The sequence below is a fragment of the Convolutriloba macropyga genome, chromosome 1 (assembly GCF_964194025.1).
Source record: "Convolutriloba macropyga chromosome 1, txConMacr16.3, whole genome shotgun sequence".
NCBI classification, from domain to species: domain Eukaryota; kingdom Metazoa; phylum Xenacoelomorpha; order Acoela; family Convolutidae; genus Convolutriloba; species Convolutriloba macropyga.
In genome coordinates this window covers 85,299,524-85,318,510 of record NC_134468.1, presented here as the reverse complement: position 1 = coordinate 85,318,510, position 18,987 = coordinate 85,299,524, and the positions used below count along the sequence as shown (strand labels likewise).

The 18,987-nt window shown below is 36.5% G+C and overlaps 1 protein-coding gene across 6 annotated transcripts; it reads right to left on the bottom strand.

Annotated features, from left to right (window-relative positions):
- Positions 1-3,664: 3,664 nt before the first annotated feature.
- LOC142352379 (uncharacterized) lies at positions 3,665-16,192 on the bottom strand. 6 transcript variants are annotated; one of them, XM_075404854.1, is made up of 4 exons: positions 15,981-16,192; positions 9,851-10,310; positions 5,966-6,263; positions 3,665-3,949 (listed from the first exon to the last, which is right to left on the bottom strand). In XM_075404854.1, the coding sequence occupies exons 1-2, from the start codon at positions 16,176-16,178 to the stop codon at positions 9,861-9,863; spliced, it is 648 nt and encodes a 215-aa protein (XP_075260969.1). In that variant the 5' UTR covers positions 16,179-16,192; the 3' UTR covers positions 3,665-3,949; positions 5,966-6,263; positions 9,851-9,860. The 6 variants fall into 6 exon arrangements, with proteins under 6 accessions (XP_075260969.1, XP_075260970.1, XP_075260972.1 ...); XM_075404855.1 differs by having other exon boundaries at positions 5,966-6,260; XM_075404857.1 differs by having other exon boundaries at positions 5,966-6,247.
- Positions 16,193-18,987: the final 2,795 nt, after the last annotated feature.

Below are 18,987 nucleotides of genomic sequence, written 5' to 3'. Positions count from 1 at the left end.
AGGTTACCAGAATGCGCTAGGGCAAAATCATTCAACTCACATTTATGTATATCTCAAACAATAATAGCACAATAATGTAACTGTTGGAACTTTCAGTGCAGAGGGAGGGGAAGAGTAAATAAGGGAGAGGCAATGAGATGATGGATTTTAGTCTACTATCAGGACTAAATAAAAAAAAATCACGTAAAATCCTGAAACGATATATAAAATAAATCACGCAGGTAGTGTATGTACTAAATAAAAAACAAAAAAAATTATTTTTGAATTGTGAACACTGAATAATTGAAATGAAATATAGATGGATAGATTAATATATAGATAGAGAGGATCAGCACACATCAAGAAATAAATCTAAATTCACGCCACGTTAATTGACCAAACTGAATTTGGCCTGGGTCCTTCTTGAATTTTTCTAAAGAGTGAGCTTTGTATATTTTTTGGGAGTTATAGAAGATTTCGACAAGGTTTTCATTCGTCCTCAATATTCCATTATGATATCATACACCACTATTGATCACCCCCTTTTCAATGTACTTAGTTCTAGCAATAATTTTTGTACTAAATTTCTCGTCCGATTGTGAAAATAAAAATTTGCCGTTGGTAATGGAATGCCAGAAATATTTTTAAATGTTTATTTTCTGTAATTAGAAACTTGTCTAGTGTATAGTGCAACACTATATTGTACCAACATATGGACAGGTAATATTTTATTGATCAGTGTAAGATCGTGAGATGAATCAAACTTTCTACGAATGTAGCAAGCTTTGACTGGCCAGCTTAATTGTTTTTTGAGAGTTGTTATCAGAGCCTGAGATAATGAGCATAGAAGTTTTGCTGGACATTTCAGGTGACTTATAACAAGAGAGTTACTCGGTGTTTTTTGAATATTTCAGGAACACAGTTCCGTAATGTATAGACTTATTTTGTATCTTGTGCCATTCATCGTAAAAATTTTTTTAACTTGGATTGAAAGGTGATTTTTTAATCAAAAGTAACTAGTAACACCAAGATATTTTACTTCCGTTTTTTCTTTAATCATTTGTGCATCAATTGTAACTGACATATGTTTAGATTCCGTGGAGCCAAATAAAATAGATTCCTTTTTGTCAGCAGTGAGTCTAAGAGGTTTGAAATTAAATAAAGTAATCAATTCTTTTACGTCGCTTTCAAGAATTTGGAAAATACTTTGAGCCTTTTTTGGAGGAGAAAGTGACTGTGTCATCTGCGTATTGAACTATATTAGAGACTATATTAAAATGCAGGTCGTTAACATATATATATTGAATAAAAAGGGCTCGGGAACCGTACCTTGCGGAAACCTTCTGATTAATTTCAACCAGTCAGATTCTACATTGTTTACTTTAACACAGTGAAACCTACCATTAAGAGAACTTTTGATAATGTTATTGGCTGAACCGGTAAAACCCAAGGTTTCTTCAAGTTTTGCGAATAAATTCTCATGTTCCATCGAATCAAACGCCTTTGGCAATTCAAAGAAAACGGCTGCGATATTATCTATTTTTATCGAGCTTGTAAGCAAGTATTGTTTCTTTTAAATATGCCAGTGCGTCTCTAGTGGAATAGTTTTTCCGGAACCAAAATTTGGTCCGTCTAATAATTTTCTAGAAGGACCCAGTGGTTTATTAGAAGGTCCCAGTGGCTTATTTAAGGACCCTGTGGTTTATTGGAAGGACCCAGTGGTTTATTTAGGACCCAGAGGTTTATTAGAAGGACCCCTTGGAGAAAATTTTGCCTTTCTTTCCTTCTCAGTAATGAATCAAATAACTGAGTACGTTATAAATGCGCTTTCATCAAACGCCAAAACATAATTATAAAACACTGGGTACAATCTGTAAAATGATAATGTTAGCTTGAACCGTCTATTGGGGGCTAAAATTGGCAACCACCACCGAAGTAGGGGCTCCAAAGCGGAAAAGATCATTTCCGTGAATTAAGGATTATTTATTTATCACTTTACCCCCTCACAAGATAAAAGGGCGGATTCCCCCCCCCCCCGCGACAAACGCATGCCATTTTAACATGTTCCAATGAGCAACAGTGATTTTGCATATAAAGGCGGTCAAGTGTTGTCAAGGATTTGGAGAAAAATATTCTGTTTCTTAAATATTCTGTTTCGTTGAAGCTTACAACATTTTTTATTACAGTTTTTTAAACAATCCGGCACTCTGCTGCAAATTCCTTAAAGGGGCTATCTTTTATATACACTAAAATAGAAAATCAGAGTTGAAATAAAAGTTCTTCTTTAAAAGAAAATTCGGATCTATTCAGTTTTGGCCCCCAGTGTTTTTTATGACCCTCAATTATAAATTTTATGTTGTTATATTGCACGTCACTACCTGGGGTCATGAAAAATTTTTGCTTACTAAGTTGGGGGGGGGGGGGGACAGAGTAGTAAAATTTGTTCCAAAAATTCATTAAATATACCTCAGTTATACAGTGTTCATCACGTTTCAACTTTGCAGTTGATTTAACTGTAGACGCTTTTTAAAACTTTTTAATAGTTGCACAAGATATAATTACTAGATATGTATTCTAGACACTTTGCGCTTTTTATTTTCATTGGTGAAGATGACAGTAGGGGATTAGAAGTAGAGGATAAGAAAAGAGGATAGCATAAGGGAAAAAAACCGACTAAACACGGGCAAATTTCTCTCAAACGACTGGCGAGAGCGCTGAGTTAAGGACGCAACGATGTGCAAGGTTGGGGATTGGAGGTGGGGGAAGTAGGAGGGAGTTAGGGGAGGGTAAAACTCTAATATCCGCCCTTCAGCCCATGAATTTATGTCTGCAAAAGAGTTTCGGTCAATCGCATTTTGAGAATTTAGGTTGCCAGAACGCTCTAACAGATCTTTATACCATTCGGGCTCTACTTATTTATCCCGTTTTTAAGTCAAAAGAGCCCGATGGAAATTTGATCAAGGGACAAATCGCATCAACAAAGACCACACAACTAAATTAATCGCTAGAAACTTTGTTTGAGAGCAAATGAAAAAAAGATTATATATATTTAGATATACATATATAGGTGTAGTGTGCGCGGGCGTGTGCGTGCGTGTGTGTTGTGTGTGTATGTGTGTGCGTGTGCGTGTGTGCGTGTGCGTGCGTGCGTGCGTGTGTGTGTGTGTGTGTGTGTGTGTGTGTGGGTGTGTGTGTGTGTGTGTGTGTGTGTGTGTGTGCGTGTGCGTGCGTGCGTGCGTGTGTGTGTGTGTGTGTGTGTGGGTGTGTGTGTGTGTGTATGTGTGTGCGTGTGCGTGCGTGCGTGCGTGCGTGCGTGCGTGTGTGTGTGTGTGTGTGTGTGTGGGTGTGTGTGTGTGTGTGTCTGTGTGTGTGTGTGTGTGTCTGTGTGTGTGTGTGTGTGTGTGTGTGTGTGTCTGTGTGTGTGTGTGTGCGTGCGTGCGTGCGTGCGTGTGTGTGTGTGTGTGTGTGTGTGTGTGTGTGTGTGTGTGTGTGTGTGTGTGTGTGTGTGTGTGTGTGTGTGTGTGTTTAGACATTCAGTATATAATAACTTTCAATATTTGACTTTTTCCTCTGAATATTACTATGAGCTAAGACGCAGCGTGGACATTCGGAGGCTATTTCAATTCAGAACTTGGCGAGTGCATAACTTTGATCACACATTTGACACAAAAAAGTGATTGGTTAAACAACTTTTTTTGTACTTTTCGGGCTTAATAAATTCAATAAAACTTTGAATCAAACTCAATTGAGTTACTTAATAAAATCAGTATTTTCCTCAATCCATAACGTCATTCTCCTCATTGTTTTCGTTTTCTGTGGTTCTCAACGATCTGTGAAATATTTTGAGTTGTTTTGGTCGGTTATTTGACTGAAGTTTTTACACGCCAGCTGCTACTGCATATTTGTTTGTATTCAATTCGCTTTCTGCTCAAATGTCTCTTCTAGTAATTCGTTTGTAGCTTTTCTGACTCTTAACGTACAACCAGGCATCATATTGTGTATTTTCAAACGCCTTATGAACTAATTAAATATTTTTCATTTTTGTTCGAGTAAAAATTCTGGAAAAAATGAACATAAACTGACTAACGGCGGACACATTGCTCTAGAACCACGTTCGGGCAATTTAAATCAGGGGCTGCAGCCTTGTAAAACTTTTTCCATTGTGGGTGCCAGAACATCCGACCCGGGTGGTTTTTGAACCTACTAAATCTGGAGTTCTTGACAGAATCATTCCCCACTCGGGTTTCAACCCCCTGCAATCCCTTTTATTTATTTTTGAAATAATTTTTGTCAGAGTGATAGCAATTGACGGGATTCGAACCACTGACCTCCCGATCCAGAGCACTGCGCTAAGAATCACTTACCTCTGCTATTCTGCAACCCATTTTATATTAGCAACAAGCTTTACTTCGGAGCAATAGAGATCACTCAAAAATGATCAACGAAAGCGGGAAAAAGTCACTTGAGAAGTCAAAGAAGGTTCTAGAAGACGAGCACAAAATTATCAAGCAAAAAATATGCATAAAAAGGCACACATGTTTTTAATAATTGCTATGAACTTCGTTCCAGAGCAATTAATAATGGCTTCTTAATTCGTTTGAGAGCAGTTGAACATACCGGCAGATTGCCGGAAAATAGCCGCCGTTGATTCCCATGACTCTATTGGGATTGAAACATTTTAAAACATTTTAAAACATTTTAAAGCTTATTAAAACATTTTAAGTGCGATTTATTTTGATGTCATTTCGTAATTGAACATACTCCTGTCTCTCAGTGAGAGGCTACAGGGTCTAGTATCAATACCAAACATAAACCGACAAATGTCGGAAGAATTGCTCTTGAACGACAAGCGAGGCAATTTAATTCGACAGGCGAAGCAATTTAATCAGGGGCTCTAGCCTAGATCAATTTTTCTTTATGGGTGCACAAAACTTTGACCCCACCGGGATTCGAACCACTGACAACCTCTCAATCCATGGCCAACCTTACTACCCACCGCGCTACAAGCACTTTGGCGCACTAGAGATCACTCAAAAATGATGAACGAAAGCGTGAAAAAGTCACATGAGAAGTCAAAGATTGTTCTAGAAGAAAAGCGCAAAATTGTCAAGCAAAAGACTTGCATAAAAAAAGACACACACGTTTACAATAATTGCTATGAACTGCGTTCAAGAGCAATTAATGAGCATTATAGATAGTAACTAAAACTTATGAGAACAAAGTTCAAGTACCGGGCATCTAAAATTGGGCTTTATGGGTTTTTCCCGTTTCTATTTCTGACTTTGATTTTTTTATACTGACTCTCTTCATTTTGATTTGCTTTGCTATGCAGCTGTTGTTTAAAAGGACTTTGAGCAGAATGACAGAAAAGTGAAACTAGCCTAGAGAAGACAAAAAGATTTCATGCAAAATGTCGAAAAAGCCACAAAATGGGTAAAGCGAAAAAAATTCGACGAAGTAAAAAAAACATAGCAGGACAAGTCCTGACGTACAATTCGACGACTAAGAATGGACTATGAATGGATTGGGAAAACCATTTAGAAAAAAACCCGATTCAAAAAATCGAAAAAAAAATAAAAATCAAAGTGAAGTTGCCGCATGTAAACAAAAAACCACTAGCGAGAAAGCGAATTTTTGTTCAAACACCGTTTTCTCACTCTACTTTAAAATTAGAGTGAAAAAATTTCACGCCGCAAAACCACTCGCTTTTTCGCTCCACTTCCTGTTTCGGCGTGACCAAAATCACTACTCCAATTTGACTTCAAAAATCATGAAAATGTGTGAACAGATATTTAAAAAAAAGACAGCGCCCCAATACAATTCAAATTCTCTGAATTGTAAAAATTCTTTGAATTGTAAAGATTAGGAGCGCTATAATAGCCGGCAGAGAAGATGAGGGCGGCTATTTATAAACATTGGCCTAAACTAAAGTTAACCAAGACTTTATTGTTTCAGTTTTTAATCAGTGATAGAATAAAGTTGATACCTGGTTGTGCATTTATCTGTTTCTTGTTTCAACTGATGTCTAGGCAACGAACCTGTCCAAAATTTCTTCATTACTCATTCTTCTGCTTTTAGTTAGTCATTCGGCCTGTTTTGTTCAAATCCTGCATTCTGTGAATTGACCTTTATCTCCTTTACAGCTTTGACCAGAATCAATTCTCGGCTATCATTTCGAATTTCTTCGCATTCGTACGCTTAAAATAAGTAAGGACCTGCTATGAATTCGGCTAGTTGATGCGATGTGTTCATTCTTGCCAAAAAATGTCTGGAAAAAATGTCTGCTAAAATAGTTATTTCCTTCTGGAGCCCAGTTAAATTACACCGCTTTAATGTTTCGGTTCTTATGATGCACAACACTAGAATATTTTAGCTATAGCAAAAATTTGTAACCGTCGGTTAAATGTATAAATTAAAAACCAGTATATAAATTTTCAGAGCTACTGTCAAGGTATCTGGATGAATGTTAATCACTAAAATGTTGTCGCCAGTGAGTATGTCATGAACTAAAAGTATATAATTAGTAAGAAAAATCGTTTTTTGGACACTATAACGATATCAGGATCAGATTAAAGGCCGACATTACCAAAAAATGTACCCTTTTACTTACGTTATACATCATAAGATTCTACAAGTACTTTTACAACTGAACAAACAAAAACAAAAACTACCTCATATTAAAAAACAATTACTTTTTTATCAATTTTTAACAAATACTTTCATAAACCACGGTCACACTTCACGAGTCATGAATATTATTCATATTATTTTACCTTGTACAATATTCGAGATCAATCGTAGAAGTTCCGTGTTTCGTCAAGAAAAAGAAATAAATTCGACTGTAGCCATTTTTTTATTTCAATGGTAAAGATTTAAGTTATTGAAGAAGACAGTGATCTTTAAAATAATTTTCGAAATTTTTTTAATTATAAGAGAAAAGTAGTTTCAATTCTAAATGTTCATTTAAAAAATAATCTTGATTGCTTGATCTCATCCAAAATAGCTGACATATTCCGCGACAATTTCGTGCATTTCAGTTCCAAAAAAAATAGTTGTAAGTTTTTAACCTACCAAACAAATCTTCTTTCGCTCACAAAGATACAGATTATTGAAAAACACTTACTCTGATGGTGAGGAAAAATGTCAGATTTCTTTAGCAGATCTCTAAACTACTAATGTCTATTCTCAAATGATACACACGACAGGTTGCCTGAAAATGTTTTCGTAGCATTTCAGAATTGCGCATAATTTTGAAAACCACTGCATTTGAAATTGAACGAAAACAAAATAAACTTACCGTGAAAATTGACGGAACCTAGCCGCCATTTGTTTCTTAACTCGGATTGAGATTGAAATAAAAACAGAACACAAACGATGCTTTCCAAAAGAAGAAAGAAAAAATAACGAAAAGATTGCTCCATTTCTACTGGATTTCATAGCTTTCATACTTCTGTATCTCAATGGATATGGCGATGAGTATCAATTAAACAAAAGCATTATACCGGGTAACTAAGGTTAAATAGAACCGAAAGTTCAAAAAGCGAGCTTTTAAAAGTGAATTTTAAGGGTTCAGCTCGTTTTCATTTTAACTTCGTTCTTTTTTTAATTTCAACTCTCTTCATTTTAGATTGCACCTTTGACTTACGGCTGTTTTAATACAATTTGAGCAGAATGAGCGAAGAATGATACCAGCCCAGAGAAGTCAAAAAGATTTTACGCAAAATATCTACAAGATTGGCTACAGCAGAAAGTTTTTGGTTTTAAAAACATTTGAAAAGAAAACGACTAATTTTGGGTCAATTAATCGCAGCAAGTGTGATGTGGTGGTGAGATAGCGGAGTTACGAGTAGAATGTATGGAGTTGTGGTGAAGTGGGGGCAGGGGAATAAGTGGGGTGTGGGTTAAGCGGAAGGGTGCTAAATGTGAGGGGGTGGTACTTTAGGAACCCCCTTCCACACAATAAATTTAAAGTTTATGTCTCTTAAACTGTATGGCTGAATCTCAGACTCAGTGATAAGTGAGACGTAAGGCTTTATGATAGCTGCTCAGTTGTTTAATATCTCGGTGGTTTTACTATTTCATACGGTTTTTGAGAAAAAAACAAAGCTTCAGGCGAAAAATCAATCGAAAGAAAAATCGCAGGATTATTAATATAACTACAAATCTTGTTGGAAGCGCAATAATAGCCGGCTGGAATGATTCATGTGGATTATAACCAAAAAACCAGTTTTCAATAATTTATCATATAATTCTTGCATTACATTGCAAATTCTCAGCCCTTTTATGTACAACAGTGACCAAATTTTTTCATATGTTTCTTTTTATGTAACGTTTGTCCACTGACTTTTGGGGGTAAAATTACTGGACAAAGTGACAAAACGTACTGACTTTTACAATCATGTTGTTTCATGATTAAGCTGATATTTTATTTCCAAGTTCGGTTTTGATAATTTTATATCAAGTCACACGGGCCGATGAGGCATGTCCATTGCCCAGAAGACATGGTCAAATGCACTATATACATATTATGCTTAATAATCGGTTTGGCTTTTCTAATATTAAGATAAACTATTGTTAAATTGTGTGTATTTTGTCATTTTGGGTGTATTGGCATTGGGCATTCGTCTGGACACCTTAAGAGACATTTTGATAAGTAGAACTGGATAAAACTAATTGTGCCAATATTAAGAGAATTTCCTTACATATGAAGAGAATTTCCTTACATTTTTGATTGATTTTAGATAAGTCCCTTCTTTTATACAACGTTTATTTCGTATTTTTTCAATAAACATTTTCGCAGTCGTGAAATAAAAATTAATAAATTTTATCTCCCGGCAGAAAATTCATTATCCGGGTTTAAATCATAAATACTCAAACAAACATGACTTAAACATTATTCGAGACCGTGTACCGTGCATTTTTAAAGACCTAAAGAGACCCCCTCCCCCAAGAGGTGCTACGTCGAAACGTATGTCTATCACCCCACTCACGGGTCCCTAGTCCAAAAAACAGAACAAACACAACGCAAGAAATGTGCGGTATGTTTTGTTTCAAACGTAAAAATTGGTTGGTATGTTCGGTCTCTTTGACGAAATGTATATATGCTAACAGAAAAATAGTGAATTTAAATCAAGTCTAGCAGTTGTTGAAATGAAACCAAACTTGGCATGATAACCTAGACAAAAAGTTAACTTTTCATTATATCCGTTGCCAATAAGCGAATAAACAACGTCTAAACGTTTCCAAACATAGCCGGCAGATTGCCGGAAAATGGCCGCGATAGACGCTTGTGGCCTTCCAAGGAATTGGAACAACTAAAGAAATAAGATGTACAGATTAACCACCAGTCCTTTAATAGACCACTTGACTTTTTGAGTTAGATTCGGAATGTCATTTTTTTGAGACACATACACTCTATAAGAAAAAAGCCTTCAAAAATAATATTCTAAACCGAAAACTCAGGACTCAAATACTCAAGAGTTAGGGCATATTTGTTTGGCACTACTTAGATGCACACTATTGATTTTTAACTAGTAAATGTTCATAAATTTTAAAATTCATTAAGCGAGTTTAGAATTCATTTTTTTGGGTGAGGTAAATCACGCAATCGATCTAAAAGTAGAACAAATGACGTCACGCACACAAATTTTAACTGCAAACCAGTAGAGGTCACTGAAATTGAAAAACTCAATGGTCACAAGAATCATCGATGGAGACGACGTATTAAAAAACGATGTTCCCAATAATAGCCGCTATCGCTTCGCGGTTATTAAAAATACTATTTTTAATCAGATGAAGGAAATGTTTAAATCGGAAAAATTTCTCTCGAACCTAAAGTCTAAAGCAGACTAAGAAGGAAACAATTATCTACTCTACTATCTCTACTCTTTGCCAGATGCTGGGACTGTTATGTGAAAACTGGAATCGTTACTTGGATTTTTTGCATCCACTACAACTTGCTCTTTATCCACATCAATTGCCGTTGATGTCCGCCTGACCGGAGTTTTATCTGGCACTTCAGATTTCAAACTCTCTTTTTCTGGCGCCTGGGGTGGAACTTCTGGATTTCCGGAACCATCAAGGACGTTTTTGGTGTCTTTTTCTAGCGGTGGACCTGAGTTAGGATGTTCGTTTTGAGGTTTCCGGTCGCTTTTGGAAGAATTCTTCCTTGGTGAATGTTCGCCGTCTGATTGGTTCTGTTTCGATTGCGGTTGGGACATCTTCACTTTTGTGGCTAGGCTGACAGAGTCCATTGCGGCTGGGGTGTCGTAGTCTCTAGTCGAAATTGTTTCTGCAGCGCCCACTTTCCCCGATTTCTCCTCCGTTTCTCTCTATAAATATTTCATAATTAGTTGAGTGCCCAGGTTGGGGCCATAGACCACAGTGATTTTTAATCAGACCGTCCCAGACCGGAACCACTCCTGACCCGACTTTGTCAAGATCATAACTCAAACTTATGACTACCCAGAGTCTGTAACTTTGACCTCCTCCTCCCTCCCGCCTCCTGCCTCCCGCCTCCCGCCTCCCGTGCGCTGGCTGATCAGAGGGTCCGAATTCCATTCAAACTTCCATTCCAAAAGATCCGAAATTCCATAAAATGGTTCAAAATAATCATAAAATAAAAAGCGAAATGCGCTTATGGGGAAAACCGACAAACATTTTTGAAATCCAAAAAAGAATTATTAATAGTTACAAAACACGAAATAAACCGACTAATTATTTTTTTAACTTGCTTTTCAGTAGTAGTACGACGTCATTCACGCCTACTCTACTGTACTCCTGATTAGAAGTGAAAATTGAAACCAATTTCAGTGCGCTTTTAACATATATTTAACTGTTGAAGTCAAAAAGGTCAAGCAAAATTTTTTGGCATTTAAAAAAACATACACAACGAACACTACTTGAAAATTCATTCGAGAGAAATTAAAAATGTAATCGTAATCTATTTTAAAATGAATCAAAACACGACTACGTTAGTGATAAGGAAAAAATTAAAAGGCTTCATTTGTCTTTTTCCATTGTGATAATCCTGTATTAAACTTTCTACAATAATTTTTGTTATTTAGTAATTGGTTCCTCCTCCGACCTAACCCTGAGTGTCTCTGGACTTTATAAACCAAAGCCATTTACCTAGGGGCAAATTAACCTACGTAATCATAAAATAGTACGCCCCCAATACTTACCGAGCAGTCCATAACTAAACAGGTGATAAGATTGATGGTTTTTAATCTAAACAGGGTGTAAAATTAAAATATTAATTAAGCAAAAAATTTTGAGTCATCTTTCCAAGCATCATTTTGACGTATAAAACGGTTGAAAATACTTGAGACACTTCTCAGAGAATCCGATTAAAGTTGATCCTCGACAACAATGATTTCCATAAAAAACAAAAATATAACACAGTGGAAATGTTCACCAGAAATGCAAAACTGCTGCAAATTCCGTTTAAAAACGTATAAACATGAAATTGTACTGTGGAATCTTGAAACAAAAAAATATGAGCAAAATGAGGAAACGGCCATAGCAGAGCAAAATTCATCCAACACGAAGATAATTGCAACCAAACCTCAGCCATTAAAAACCCGAGACCGAAGCTATGGCTATCATTGCTGCCAAGATCACCAACCAACAAAAGCTATAGAATTTAAACCCAAAACTGCTCAGCACTGAGAAACATATATTCCAGCGAAATTTCAAAAAAATTGCCTCCGTGACTGGTAAAACCGATACAGATATAACTGATTTTTGCACGTCATGACTAACCGATGCACGACTAACTGATTTTTGCGCGTCAACAACTGATTTTTTGACGCGCAGAACTCAATGACAACCAACAAAATAGCTGCTTCTTTGGAGTATAAATTTTAAAAGTACGCGTATCCAATTTTACCAGTTGCACAGCTGTAAACTGTACCCTGGATTCTACCCTCAAAGTATAAATGTGCTCCTCTGTAACAACAGGCCAATATATCTTTGAAAAGAAATAGCCAGCTTAATCTTACCGATGGCGAAGAACCTGAAAAACATTTTGTTTATTTTTTAGTGGGAAGGAACAACTCAATATGTTTTCAAAACAATGGAAATCAAAATCAGAGGTTATTTTTTCAGATATTGTACCAGAAAAGTGATCAAAAACATCGCGGTTCATTTAATTGGACTACTTAAAAATACTACTTAAAAAATAAAAATTAAAATACATAAAAATACTTAAAAATACTACTTAAAATTCGGAAAGACCATATTACTAGTGAAAAAGTGGAAAGAACCCACAACATGCACAATAAGATCTGTGGCTGTCAAGTAATAGCCTAGACGCCACTGAGGTCAATTAAACCAGTATAAAAATTGAGAGCCGGAGGTGACATCTATTTTCAGAGACAATTATCCCCCGATATATGTCTCTTTCGTTAGAAAATAATCCTTGACGATGCCAAACAGATGTTTATTCTATACTGGAAGTATTTTGTGACAATAATAATTAAAAACATAGATTCTAAAGTGCCTGGTGACATTTGAAAGAGGTCGAATTATAAATTATTTATAAAATAGAAAATATAACATAAATATAGCTTATAAAATATAATATAAAATTATAAATTACTTAAATAATGAGGTTATCGAGTCTTACTTGCAACTTCGATCCAGCACAGTGATCCATACATTTTGATTGCTTTTTGCAAGCTGTATTTGACTGTAAATGTCAACAAGTTTTGGAGAAACGCGTATCATCTTTACAAATAGAGGTAACTGAAGTTGCCTTTTTGCATCAGAAAGGAAGAGCAACAAGTGCTTTTCAATTATTCTTCTTTTGAGCCACCCAATTGACTCTCTTGATATTGACTCTCTCACAGATTTTTTTTTTACTATTTTAAATATGTTTTCAACTCCCAGAATGCCTTCCTGAATCACTGTTTTTGAATATTCTGAAATATTTATTGTAACTGAGAATTGAAATAGCGCAATTTATGACCATAATAAGTGACAACGCCAATCAGAGAACAGTGCTTCTGATGCAACGTCAATTTTTCAATTTTTGTTTTGGCTTTGGTTTATGTTAAATTTCAGTTGACCATGAAGCTTCTTTGACAGCAATAAACGTCTAAATTAAAAACTACTTTGGTTTGAAAGCCGACGTTTAAAGCCACAAGTCTTTCGTCCTTTTTTTGTTCTCATATTTCGCGTTTTTTGTTCAGTTGTTGACGTCATTTTCCTTGACATAAAGAATGACTGTTTTATCTACGCGGCAAAAAAATCTATACGCACTTTGCTTTGAACTCGAAAAAAGTGTACATACAATTAAATCAAAGAGATTGAGATTTTCTCGGAAAATGGGTTTGTCTGACATTGGATTAACTAGTGTTGTTCAGAATAACAGCTTGGGTAACATAGCCTTGGGTATAACGGAATTGGGTTAAATAGAAATGGAAAATTGTAAGGCAAACTTCCCTTTTCCGCTACCGCCAGTTGTAGAATGTGATCAATTATTGTTTTAGCTCCCTTTTAAAGCTATATGGTAATTTTAAAAGTCTGAAAAATAGTCTGTATAAATCTGAATAAAATTTCATTACATTTTTCATCCCTGATAGAGCTATTTTGGAACAGCATAGATCCCAATTTTTTTCAAACGCGAGTCGGGTCAAACATTTGCCAAAATAGCCAACATAGACCGTTTGACCTCATTTTGAAGAAAAACGTGACAGAAAGAAGTCAAAAGAAAATGAAAGCTTCTTATTTTTGCATTTCTTAGGTTAGGTTCAATATGTATTTGTCATTACGCATGACGGAAAACAGCTCCTCTTTGAAACAATCGATTTTTGTTTTTGAAATAGATTTTCGAATAAAATTTAGAAATGATAGACCTCTATGGCTTAGAGATAGTTTTAGAAACATTATTGACTTCATTTAAGAATATGAGTTAAATTTAAAGTCAATCAAGTAGAATCAGGAATCATTTTTTCGCTGGAGATTAGACAGAAACTTAGAACCATTGACATAAAAAATGGCGGACATCAGAGAACAAATGACGTCATACACAAACATTGAATTGTATAGCGACAGAAGCAACAAAAAAATGAAAAGACAAATGGTTGCAAGAAGCATTCATTAGAACAACTTATTTAAAAGCAAAGCAGGACCAGTTTTGATCTACAATCCGAATTATTTAAAAACTAACAACTTAACTATCGGCAATTATACAGTAGCAAGTTGTTCAACTTAAGCATTTGACCCTATATAAATTGGAAAAAACTTCTTTAGAATGAGAAAAACTTTTTATTAAACCCGTAATTTGAAGAAGCATTCTTCATCTAATTTGAAAACTAAATTTCACAAGAGATGCCTTACCAATAATTGATAATCTGAAATTATTTTCCTAGTCTGCAGTTCACAGTTCTCAATGCGATAGCCTTTTATGCAATTTTGTTCAAGATACGTTTAATTGTGTTACACCAAGAACTAAACCATAGGCTTCTTCGAGTAATTATACCCTATGGTCTCGCCCAATGAGCGGGGAACTGAATTTAACTACTAAACTACAAGATCGGGTTGGTCATGAAGATTATACTGCAACATTGAAAACCCGACTATGTGGGTTACATTTCCAAGATGAGTCCAAATGATAACTTGATCTATTCTTGATTTGGACTGATGAGAGATTCGCGTTTAACTAAGATTCCATACCCAGGTCGAGGATTGGCGGTGAATTTTCGTAAGAAATGCGGTAAAACGCGGTAAAAAAATTCTCCGCGTATTTCTTACATCTTTTTGTGGTGAATGCGGTTAATGGCGGTGAAAAAACATAACCAACTAAAAGTCGGAAGAATTGCTCTCGAACGACTAGTGGGAGCTCTAATCAATTCAGCCTGCTTCAGTCGGGGGGGGGGAAGGGAGCTTAGATGGTACTAAGAAATTAAGAAATTCAATAGTTGGCTTCAAATAAACATAAACCGACAAATGTTGGAAAAATTGCTCTTGAACGACAGGCAATGCAATTTAATTCAGAGGCAGTAGCCTAGATCAAATTTTCTTTTTGGGTGCAAAAAAAACATTTCAACCGCCGGGTTTCGAACCACTGCCCTCCCGATCCACAACCACACGCATTAACCACTGCGCTACGAATCACTGATCACTGCTATTCTGCAACCGATTTTATATTAGCAACATGCTTTACTTCGCAGCAATATAGATCACCCAAAAATGAAGAACGAAAGCGTGAAAAAGTCACTTGAGAAGTCAAAGAATGTTCCAGAAGAAAAACGCAAAATTGTCAAGCGAAAATTTTGCATAAAAAAAGACACACACGTTTACAATAATTGCTATGAACTTCGTTCAACAGCAATTAACCTCATTAGAGGTTAAGATATACAACTATTGAAGTGTAACGTGAAAAATGACACCAGTTTCGGCGCACTTAACATTTGACTTTAGAATGAAATTGCCGCCAATGAGTTCAGCTGCTTGAAATTGTGATTGAGAGAGAATTTTAGATCACGCAAAATGCGAAAAGGGCGTAAAAGTCAGTCGAAAAGTCAAAATTGTCAGGCAAAAATTTGGCATAAAAAAGACACACACGTTTACAATAATTGCTATGAACTTCGTTCAAGAGCAATTTAAAAAAATCATCGCATTAAGCGGTGAAAAAATAATATTCACCTCAACCGAGAACGCAGTGAAAAAAAATTCACCGCGATTCACCGCATTCACTGCAAAAAGAAATACGCGGTAAAAATTATTTTTTCACCTGGTTTCACCGCATTTCTTACGAAAATTCACCGTGTCTTCTATCAATTCCCGGCTGAATTTTTCTTACCTGGATCAGCGCTTCAGCTGATTTTTTAGTCAAATCAGGCATCATCAGACAGCTCACTGCAGACAATCTCCATCAGGGTTTATAAAGAGATGTCTAACAAAGGAAATTTATTAAATATGAGAAAATTATACCACTGATAAAAGCTAATGTAAAACTTAAAAATACCTGACAAAACACAGTGAGTAATGGATACCTTTTGATGGTCTGTACTGCCATATTTTGTGGATATATTAGCTGGCGTAAGTGGGTTGTCTTTTTTGGTGTGGGGGGTGCTAGTAGGTCTGCCCCACTCTGACACTGTAATCTCTGGTGCCTCTGGGGTGGTGGCAGCCCTCCTTCTCGCATCCTGCTCTTCACAACTGTGAATTGTTTCCACTGCATTTTCACTCATGCTGTTGTGTTTCTCTCTCCGCTTCGTATCAAACACAAAATGACCAAATTAACACCATCAGTTTCTCGAGGTCTTCAATTTAAAGACTCAAGGAGCTAGTAAACCTGTCGCTATTTAACAGAAGAATTTAACGGCCGAATTAGAGTGGAATGAATGTGGAAAAGAAGCGGATTCAAAGTGGAACACATCATTGTTTAAAAAAGCATCATTGTTTGTGATAACCTATTATACCTCACTTTTATTGACAAATATTCTTTTGTTTGGTTCCAGAATATCAGTTTCCGTGCTGTAACGGCTGCTCTCCTTGTGTTTCACAAAGAAAGTTTTACACCGCCCAGTTCGTTCTGAGTGGTTACAAAATCTGTCCGGATACTTCGTTTATGCAGTTCGCTTTTGTAACTGTATATCCGTTCTGCTGTACTTACCGTTGCAGTAACTATTTTAGTTCGTAACTATTCGCTGATCTTAGTTTTTTCAACTATCAATTTGAACTGGATTGCTACAGATCACACAATACGGGATCTCTTATGTATACCAGTTCAATCCGATAGCAAAAACAAATCGAAGACAAAGATATATGTCTAAGAGCCGTTTGTGCAAAAATATTTAAATTTAAACCTAAGTTGGCTTTGTACTCACAAGTTGAGAATACCAGAAGTTGGGGTTGTAACAGTTGAATTTCAGCTCCAATAATTCGTTGATGCAAGACACAGTAACAGAATTTACTGCTCAAGAATAATATTTTTGAATACAAGACACAGTAGCAATTTACTACTCAGGAATATTTCTAGTTCAAGACACAGTAACACGTTATTTGCTGCTCAAGACAATTTGTTTTTGCAATATTTTGCTGAGTTATACTTTCAGCCGTTTTCTGCTGCTACTACGTTGAGTTCTGTGTGTTGCTTTTTTTTCACCCTTTTCCCTTTTTCTCACGTGACAAACTGTAACTAGAACTAGAACTATAACTATAACTATTAAATGACTAGGACAAAAGAAAGTGTTTTGTTTCTATTTTCCCGCCTACACAAGCTTAGCGAGCTCAGCTCCAACATGGCCGGCCCTGTTTTCCTTCGTGAAAATATCTTCGTCCATTGACAATACTGGAGCGAGCTTCACCACAGGCCTCTTGTAGACTCCAATTTTTGTTTGAATCGTTGCTGATCGAATTGTTCGGTCAGAACCCTCCATAGTTTCTGTTACTCGACCAAGTTTGTAATATCCTCGTTTATCACTGTCTTCGACCAACCAAACGAGATCACCTTTGTTCAGAATTCTGTTTGATTCACAATTCCATTTTTGTCGATTGTTCAATGTTGGCAGATACACTTTTTTGAATCTGTCCCAGATGAGATCGGAGTACGCTTGTGTTTGTCGGAAGAGCTTTCTATGAATAACAAACTCTTCTGCGCATGGTAGGTATGGTAAACAAACATTTTTGTTGCCAATCAGCAAGTGGTTTGGAGTAATAGATTCTAAATCATTTACATCCGAACTGACTGATGTCAAGGGTCTTGCATTCAACGTCTTCTCAACAAGACACATTGGTGTTGAAAGAACATCTTCCGTAACTGATTGGTCCCCCAACACTGCGTACATTGCTTTCTTGCAACTTACTGCTTTCTTGCAGCTTTCTTGGTCCCGTTGTCACTGATCATTTTTATGGGTTTGCCTCTTCGAGCTATGAACATAATTGCATTTAGACAACTGTCAGTGTCCAACTTTGGAACTATCTTTATTTGTACGGCTCGTACGGTTAGACATGTGAACAAACAACACAATCGTTTTTTCATTTTTGCGCACAACTTTAACTGTAAATGGGCCAAAGTAGTCTATTCCAACATTCGCAAAAGCGGTTGAAGCATCAAGCCTTTCTGTCGGTAACTCAGCCATCACTGAAGTCATTGTTTGTGCTCTTCCCTTTCGACATCTAATGCATTTGTTTCTGATCGATCTCAAAGCATTTCGTATGCCTAGGATCCAGAATTTCTGCTGAACTATGTTTCTGACATGTTCAGTACCTTCGTGATGACTAATCTTGTGTTCATTTTGCAAGAATAAATCAACTACACGGTGCTTCCAATGTAACAGTATTGGATGCTTGGTTTCGAAGTTCAATTGATATTTACCTATTCTGCCCTGGGCACGAATAAGTCCTGGCTGGTCAATGAATGGTGAAAACTGGAGGATTTTGCTGTTTTTTGGAATTTCCTTTTCAGCCTTGAGAGATTTCATCTCTTCAGCAAACTGTTCTCGCTGCAGTAGTCTGAAGATGCTTGCTTGTGCACCCTCTCTTTCTTCCACACTTAGTGTTTTTGTTGCCGGTTTGTGTTTTATAAATACGCGCTGTACGTATGCCATTGTAGTTACTAGTCGATTGAAACTGCTAAATCGTTCCCACTGAATCATCGGCTCTTCTCTTCAACCTTTGCTGAGAAGACCATTTCGTCGTTCTGTTCGTCTGAAGAAAATGTTAAATTCAACTGTTCAGGCAATTCGTTCTCTCGTTGCTTCAACCAGGCCGGCCCAATGAGCCATTCACTTCTCTTAAGTTCGTCAACATTGATCGCTCGTGTCCCGATGTCAGCCGGGTTTTTAATACCACTCACATGATTCCACTGTAAAACATTAGTTGTGTTCAAAATCTCAGCCACTCTGTTGGCAACAAACACCTGTTGCTTATGGTGGGAGCTATGAATCCATTGCAGAACAGTAGTGGAGTCTGACCAAAAGTTGCAACTCTGAATTTTCGATTCGTGTTCCTTCACTATCTGTTCTTAAAGTCTCACCGCCATCACTGCTGCTTGTA